The following is an 8,026-nucleotide window of genomic DNA, read 5'->3' as shown; positions in this document are numbered from 1 at the left end:
TTTACAGATGAACCCCACTCCAACACCTTTCATTCCCCAGTCCCTCCAAAGCTCCACTCCTGGCTAAGCCTGAAATTGCACAGGCTCAGCTGGACCTTCAGTCAGGTGGCCCTGGGATAAATTCCTGATTCTCTGGTTAATTGCGGTGTGGTCTTTGGCAAGTTTCTTGTCCTCTCTGAGACCCAGTGTCTTCATCTGGGGATAAAATCGGGGCAATAATAATATGGTAACATCCACCTCACACTTTTGTGAGAATCTGCTAAGAGATGGCTAAGGGTCAGCACTGGGACATACCACGTCTCAGAAAACTGTTAAGTGTGTGACCAATAATGTATAGCTATAAACAGTTAAATCAGAGAAAGTTGAAACTTGGGGAGGGGGGATAAATATCAGTGAATTCAGTGTTTTCTCTGCAATGACATCCCTCTCTCCCACTGGCATTCCCCAAGGCCTTCCTAAATGGGAGATAAAGGGGTGGAGTGATAGCTAATCCCCTGGGAATTTGCACACAGGCTGCCGTCTATCTTATCTGTGCCACAGCCCATGGGAGCGCAGCAAGCAAGCAAATACCAACTTTCCCACAGTGTGGTGTCAGGAGAAGGCTGAGATCCATGGACCGTGGTATGGTAGCACATAGTAGGTGCTACTCAGAAGAGGTAGCCACAGTGAGGCAGAGGAGTGTGTGGGTGGGGTGGAAAATACAAGTTCTCTGCTTATGAACCCTGCAAAATCTCTCATGCTCAGGCACCATGTTGTGTCTTTCTCCTACAAGGAGAGAGAAATACCCAAAACAGGGCAGGGGAAAAGGATGAGAGTGGGCAGGTCCCTGAGGCTGGCTGATAGGGGTGGGCCCTAATACAAGAGCCCAACCCAGGGTTCCTCAAGTTCTCCCTGGGAAGATAGCAGGTCTGATCAGCAGAGCTCGGGGGTAAGGTAACACTTGGGGATTGAAACTGTGCGTGCAACATTCTTGCCCAGGTGGAACTGGGGACTGGAGACAAGTTTGACCCAAAGTTGGTTATCTTGGTCCCAGGCCACCTGGCTAGGCTTTTCCCAGAATGTAGCTCACAGGTGGCTGCCTGGGATAGATCAAGGTCTCTTCCCATTAGCCACCACCACCAATTCATTCTTGTTCATTTCCCAGCTCCACTTCCCCTTCATGGCTGCAGCCCCACCTTAGCCTCCAACCCAGGCCACCTGAACCCCGAGGCTGCCTGAGGGGCTTCCCACCTGGAGACAGCTGCACTTGCCAGGACTCAAGGGCTGTGCCAACCCCCTACACCTTCCTGCAGGGGCTCAGAAGCTGATCGGGCTGCAGGGGTGGGCCCAGCTGGAGGCACCAGGAAGGACTGCCCAGTTCATTAGGTAGGGCGGGCCTCACCTTCCTGTGAATACTGCCCACGTGTTCTGCATTATGGCTCTCAGCCCAAGGACAGCTGTGAGGTCCTATCCCTTCTCAATCCCAGTCCGCCTGTCCCTAACCAAGAACAAAAGAGGATGGGGGAGGTACCTGAAGACAGAGCTCAGCACAGCAGTCTTTTATCTCTGCCCTCTCCCCTGTACCGTTCTCTGCACTTTGCCCGGTATTCCTCCCTTCCCCACAGTGGGCACAATGGCCCTAGACACAGCCAGAGTCCATCCAAAAAACACTGGGATTCTTTATTTAAATCAGCAAACTCATATTTCTCAAGCCCCACACCATGGTGGGCAGCCCTCCCTCCTCTGTCCCTTCAACCCCACCCCTCAGCCACATAGAGGGGAGTGGAAAATAAAAAGCCAAGAGGACCTCTGCTAAAGAAGGCTGCCCCAGATGTGCAGTGAGTACAGCCCAGCTGTGGCTGGGGTGGCAGTGGCCGCAGGCCCCTCCCTATAAATTAAGTCCCCGCAGCCACAGCTGTGGGAGAAGCATACTTGTGGAAGGATGGCCAGTCCAGCGTCGGGCCAGAGGGCAGCATCCCTGACTTCCAGCCAAGAAACGGACTGAGAGGGCAGAACTCAGGGTCAGGAGAGGTCAGAGGCAAAGAGGAGAGGCCAAGCAGGGAGAGGGAGATTTTACCCCTGCCCCCAGAATTTGGTCCCAGGGAGAAGTCGATCCAGTTTTGATGGGGGTGGGGAAGGAATGTATTAGTAAGCACAGGAAGAGAGGCTGCCAACAAGACAGGTTGGATCCCCACCCTGGCAGAGAGGAGCTGAAGGTCTCCAGGGGCTCTCAAGGAATGTCATTGCTAAAATATACAAATACATATATATTAACCGTTCACAGGAGGACAGGAGCAGGGTGGGATCAGAGGATCTGGCGTGGCATTCCGTAGCCGGTCATGCCTGCCTGAGACGCCCCACGGTTGGTACCCATCTGTAACCCAATCACGTTCTTGCCCTCTTGCAGCTGGTTGTCCGAGAAGTTCCGAGGGTTCTCCTTGGATTTCCTGGATGGGAAGGGAATGCTGGTTGGAAGGAAGCCAGAGGCTGCCGCAGTACAGCTCTTCCCTGAACAGAGCGCAGGCTCCGTAGTGGGCTCAAGGGCTGGCACTGACTCTGCCCTTGAGATCCTTGAGCTGTCTGAAGCCACCTCCTCACCTCTCCAAAGGGACAGTCACTTACCACCCCAGGGAGCTGTAAGGATGGAGTAAGATAGGAAAGTGCTTTGTTGTTTTGGTTTTGTGGCTACTTTTTGAGGTACTGAGACTAGGGATTGAATCCAGGGGCGCTCCATCACTGAGCCAGCAGCCCTCTTGATTTTTTTTTAATTTTGAGGCAGGGTCTCAAAGTGGCAGAAGCTAGCCTCCAACTTGCAATCTTGCTGCCACAGAGCCATCAGATATTTCCTAGGAAAAGGAATGGGCAGGGCTCTTTGGCTCCCCTAGCAATACTTACTTAGGAAACCAATTGGGATCCCCAGCAAAGAGCCCATCATCCCGGGCTACCGCCAGCCCACCCAGGTTCATCAGCGTCCGTTGCACACACGCCATGTTCTTTCCTGGAAAGATGAATATATTGGCTCAGCAGGGCTGAGGTCCTGGATGACAGAGTTCCTCCTCGCTCACTAAGCCAGGCCTGGCTTCCAAACTCGTTTTACTCTTTGTTCCCATTCCAAGCCCCAACATGGCCCAACTCCTCCATGAAACACATACACACACACACACACACACACACACACACACACACACCCTTCTTTGTCTTCAAAAAGCTCAAAATTTGTTCCTTCTCTCTGGTTGAAATGGACCAGCCCAATCTGTGGTGTCCTGGAGGACAGCCCCCAGGCCCTCGCCCACCTTCCCAGAGATCCACCGTTTGGAAGATGTCAGTGGTGTTAATTCCATAGCGCTCGGCTGCCTGCAGGAACTGAGAGATCTGCTCCATCTGCTTGAAGGCCATGGTGGAGGCCTGGATCTTCTTCACGGGGGCCTGCCCTTCCGGGTATAGTCCATTAATAAGCTCACACAGCACCTGAGTGGAGACAGCAGGTATCCAGAAGTGAGGATATGCCAACTTCAGATCAGCAGGTACAACCCTCAGCACTAGAGACAGTGAGCCAGAGAGGTTCCTTCACCTGGAGCAAGCCTCAGGGTCCCTCTTGCCCAGCACACTGCCCCGCAGCCCAGAGTGTACGGCTAGTGTTTAGTCTTTCCTTGTTACGCCAGTATCACTGCCTAGCGCCTACCCCCCCACAGTTCTTTCTCAGCGCTATTCTTCCTTGATGTCACCTACAGCCTTCTTCAGGGTGGAGGAGGCACATACACTGTTATCTTCCCTCTGTGTAGAGGGAAGAAAGCGTGGGTCCTCTCATCCTTGATAAAACATATTCAGGCCAAGGAAGACCTTGGGCCTGCATGCCCTCATTCTTTCCTTCTTCGGTTCCTTAATCCTAAATCCCCCCAGACCCCGTCCTGCTCTCCCTGCATCTCCAATCCAGGAGGGCACAGCTCTCACCGTGCCATCCTTGAGCCAGATCTGGAAGTTTTCACGTCCAGGCTGGGGTCGACCCACGTCCTTGCGGCACTGGCTGGTGATCCACTGGATCAGGATCTGCTCCAGGTCAGCGTCATACTGTTTCTCTATCTTCTGCTGCACCTCCCGGCTCAGGCCATATGTAGGTCCCCTGTTGGCCATTCTGAACAGCTGTGGTGGCTACAGGAAGCTAGTAAAAGGACAAAAGCAGGCCCGTGGTCAATACTGTGTACACACACACAGTGGAGGATTCTGCCTGAGGAGACAGACACCCTAGTCTCCAGGGGGAGCCCATGGTTGAGAAGTAGAACTGCTGCCTTATAAAGGAAGCTTCACCTTGACCCCTAGACGTAGATGTGGGCTAGAGTAGAACTTCTCAGAACTCTGGGAAATGTGGGGCCTTATGCACAATCTCTGGATTCCCCCCAGACCACGATAAGCAGTCTGTCTATTATATTGAGCATTCCCACTCAATTTCATTTGAACAAACGGTTCTCTTACTGGAATGAAGCATAAGACCCACTGGAATAGAATATGGGGTAAACAATTGGGAGGTATAGCTCCTCATTTGGGATGGTCAGTTTTTGCAAAAGCAAACTGCACAATTCAGATCACATGTAGTAAGAATTAACAGAAGATGATGGGCAGAAGCAGTCTGGGAGAGCTTGCTGAAAGAGGGAGGCAGATTTTAGCAGGCAAATGGATCATCCTGAGAAACCAGGCAATCAAAACAAATTCTCCTTTCCCTTCCAGGAGCTGTGGTGGGCAGAATAATGACTCCCAAAGGGTGCCCATGTCCTAATTCTCAATACTTGTGGATCTTGGGATGGGGAGATTATCCTACATCATCCAAGTGAACCCAATGTCATAAACAAGGATCTTTAGTAAGTGAAAGAGGCATATTCACTTTAGTAAGTGAATATGCAATGCAGGTGGTGGCTAGAAGCCAGAAAAGGTAAGGAAATTGAATCTACCCTTATCCCCTCAGAAAGAATGCAGCCTTGCTACCCCTGGATCTTAGTAAGATCCCTGTTGGGGTTTCTAAAGATACTACATGTTTGTCACTAAGTTTGTAGTAGTTTGTTACAGTAGCGACAGGACAGTACTGCAGGAACCTTGGGTGGTATTTTCCGGAAAACATGAAAAGAGAGGGAAAAATGGGGAAGCACAAAGAAGGGTTTCTTGAACTTTGAGGACCTTGGTTAGCAAGTACGAGGTGGTTTCTGACCACTGGCCTGAGGTGGAAGCACCTTGCAGTGGGCAGCCTGCCTTCTACCACCACTTCACTGCTGAGGTCCTTCACCCAGGGGCTTGCTGAGCAAATCCTGGTGGTGCTGCTGATGCCAAGGGGAAACAGAAATAGAAAATAGACACAGACCCCCCCCACTTCCTGCCCCAGCACCTTCCCAGAGGGGATCTACTTTTCTCTGAAATGGAGCTGGTTGGTTGCTCACAAAAGGGGATCCCCAGGACAAGTAGGTACCTGTGCTCAAGAACAGGAAAGGGAGCCACCCCTTCTTCCCACATTTGGCTCCAGGCCAGGTCAGACTGAAGGAATGAAGTCATCCTGGCTCCCTCTCTGAAGCACCCCAGGTTAAATAATCCTGCCACCCCCTCAATGGGCCTCGGAGCTCTGATGAAGAACAAGGAGCCAGGCTGCCTCAGATAGCTTCATACCCCTCAGCCCCAGAGGTTGTGTGTCTCAGGACGGACCCTTCCCCCACATAACAATATGGCTGCTCCCTTCTACTCCAGCTTATCGAGCTGCACATTTCCGGCAGAAATCCTCCCCATAAATCAGTTATTTTTAAACCTCATTAAGAGTGACCCAGCCCCCACTTCCCCCTGCCTGAAAGCTGGGCCAGATAAATGTCAGTCTGGGTCTTAACCCACACCACCAGAGCCCTACACACAATCAGCTGAGGGAAGGCAGGCGGGTGGCATGGCTGGGTCTCAAGAGGAAGAGAGACAAGATTCCCACCACCCAGCCCAGCCCAGCCCAGCTGCTCAGCCACCACTGGGTCTATAAAAGCCTGTAACTTGTGTCCACAGAGGAGTAGCTGGAAGACTGTAGGGAGAGGAGGGGGCTAAGGGTTACTATCATTAGCAAACCCCCTTTTCCCAGTCCAACTTCCAGACCTCTTTTTTTGGGGGGCAGTTTCTCTAGGTCACCTGGGTCTCAGGGCTGTTTCTAGAGAACCAATCAGCCTGAGGTTCAGAGAGCACTATAGCACAGGTACATAAAGGGCAGGAGAATCATTAACCCGGACACCAGAGTTAAGAGAGAAGAAAAGGACCCCAAACCTTCCGGTGTCCCCCACAACCAGGGTAAGACAGACATAGCCACCCAGACCTACCTCAGGGTGAAGGGTGAATGTTTAGGGCCCCTCCCTAATTCTGGCGCCTGGACACAGCTGGCAGGGTCCCGGGCTCCAGCTGTAGTGTCTCTGCTCCACTCTGGGTCCATTGCCCTATAGCCCCGGGGTGCCAGAGCCACAGGGTAGAGTTTTGGGAAGGAGAAGTCCCAGCTAGGCCCAGCCAGGCCAGCAGCTGTTCCTCTTCCCCACCCTACTTAAGACAGGCAGCAGCTGAGTCCCTATAGAACTGACTGCAGCGGTGGCAACAACTCTCCCCCCACCCACCCACAATGTTACAACAGTGGGGAAACTGAGAAAGGGCCACCAAAGGCAAGCCAGCCCCAGCCCCAGCCCCAGCCAGAACCCGGGGCTTGAAGCTCACCTCACCCTACTGAAGGCCAAGGCTGAAGGAAAGGGGAACACCTTCCTGGTCTGGGGTGGGGGGGGATTTCAGAGTTCTTGACTGGGGCGTTAAATTGGGAAGACAGAGGGACTCTCCTTGACTACACAGATGGAATACAAAGGAACTTCCCAGCTCAGATTTGGGGTTGGGACTATTCTGAAAGAGAGATGCCACAGAAAGACAGTGGGAGGACTGTGGTTAAAGAGCAGCTTTAGGGCAACCCCCAACCCAAGGGGCAGCCCCCTCACCACCTAGAGTCCTAAGCAGAAGAGAAAGCTGAAGTTATACAAACAGGAAGCCACAGGCTTGCTCCAGAGGAGGGGAGGAGGTAGAGGCTAGGCCGTTGCTATGGTTTCTGTGTACCAAACACTGGAGGCAGGGTGGGGGCACCAGGAACACCCACTCCACAGACTTCATGGTGAAGAGACTCTTGAGCACAGGGGCACAAAGTGGGATCTTCACAGCAGTTCTTGGGGACAGTTAGATGCCAGGGACTCCTCAAGAAGGTGGCTGCAGAGGGTGTAGAGAGCATTTGGAGATGGCAAGTCACCAGTTTGGGATAGAGAAGCAGGTTCAAAGTAATTCAGAAGAACCATACAGGGGAGGCAAGGTGTGTTCTGAGATAGCCCCCATAGTTGAAAATCCTGGAATGCAAAGGAATGGAATGAAGAAAGGATTAGAGGCCAATCCCCAAGGGGGCAGAGGCCATGGTGGTGGTGGTGGGGGGCGCATGGACAAAGACTATTTGTTGGTTCTGAAATGGTAGCGTTCTGCTGGCCCCGCCCTACCTTGGCCTCTTCAGCAGTTTGAGGTTTGCGGGTTAAGCAATGAGAAATTGGGAGGGGGATTGGAGGTTGGAGATGGGGAGATGTCCCTGACTGGGGCTCTGAGTCACAGGCAGAACAGGGGGGAACCCATCCGCACCAAAGGTCTCCTCCAGCACCGCATCTCCACATTCGATCCCCGTTTCTTTTTGCCCCACTGATGCCGCGATCCCCCAGAACCTCCGGGTACAGTCTCCTGGAGGCCTGCGGAGTTGGGGAAGGTAGCATGCCACTTCCGGTCCTATAGGTCCAGCTCCTTGCAGCCGCCGCCCCCACCCCCACAGCCACACCCTGGGCCGTTACTGAGGATGAGTCACCCACCGCCCGGCCCGCCACTGGGGTGACGCAGTGGTCTGGGAAGCCCGCCCGCAGCCCGCGGCTACCACCGGCTTTCCCAGCAGCAGGGGGCATAGGAGGGGGTGGCGGTTGGACTCAGGCAAGGCTCGGAGGGCCTGGAAAGCAGCCATTCTCCCATACCGCCCCCCCCCCCCAAA

The 8,026-nt window shown here is 53.3% G+C and overlaps 1 protein-coding gene across 2 annotated transcripts in view; it reads right to left on the bottom strand.

Annotated features, from left to right (window-relative positions):
* Window positions 1–1,638: 1,638 nt before the first annotated feature.
* Tagln2 (transgelin 2) overlaps window positions 1,639–8,026 on the bottom strand; it is a 7,200-nt gene continuing 812 nt past the window's right edge. Inside the window, exons 1-5 of one of the 2 annotated variants that reach the window (XM_048810193.1) lie at window positions 6,306–6,527; window positions 3,931–4,138; window positions 3,273–3,447; window positions 2,875–2,977; window positions 1,639–2,426 (exon numbers count right to left, since the gene is read on the bottom strand). In XM_048810193.1, coding sequence (XP_048666150.1) covers window positions 2,285–2,426; window positions 2,875–2,977; window positions 3,273–3,447; window positions 3,931–4,110 — 600 coding nt within the window. In that variant the 5' untranslated portion in view covers window positions 4,111–4,138; window positions 6,306–6,527 and the 3' untranslated portion in view covers window positions 1,639–2,284. Of the gene's footprint in view, window positions 2,427–2,874; window positions 2,978–3,272; window positions 3,448–3,930; window positions 4,139–6,305; window positions 6,528–8,026 lie in introns of those variants that run through there. The other variant, XM_015492022.2, reaches the window with a different exon arrangement.

Source organism: Marmota marmota, unplaced genomic scaffold (assembly GCF_001458135.2).
Source record: "Marmota marmota marmota unplaced genomic scaffold, marMar, whole genome shotgun sequence".
In the NCBI taxonomy this organism is placed as follows: Eukaryota; Metazoa; Chordata; class Mammalia; order Rodentia; family Sciuridae; genus Marmota; species Marmota marmota.
Note: the sequence above shows the minus strand (reverse complement) of the source record. Positions and strands in the feature narration are given on the sequence as shown.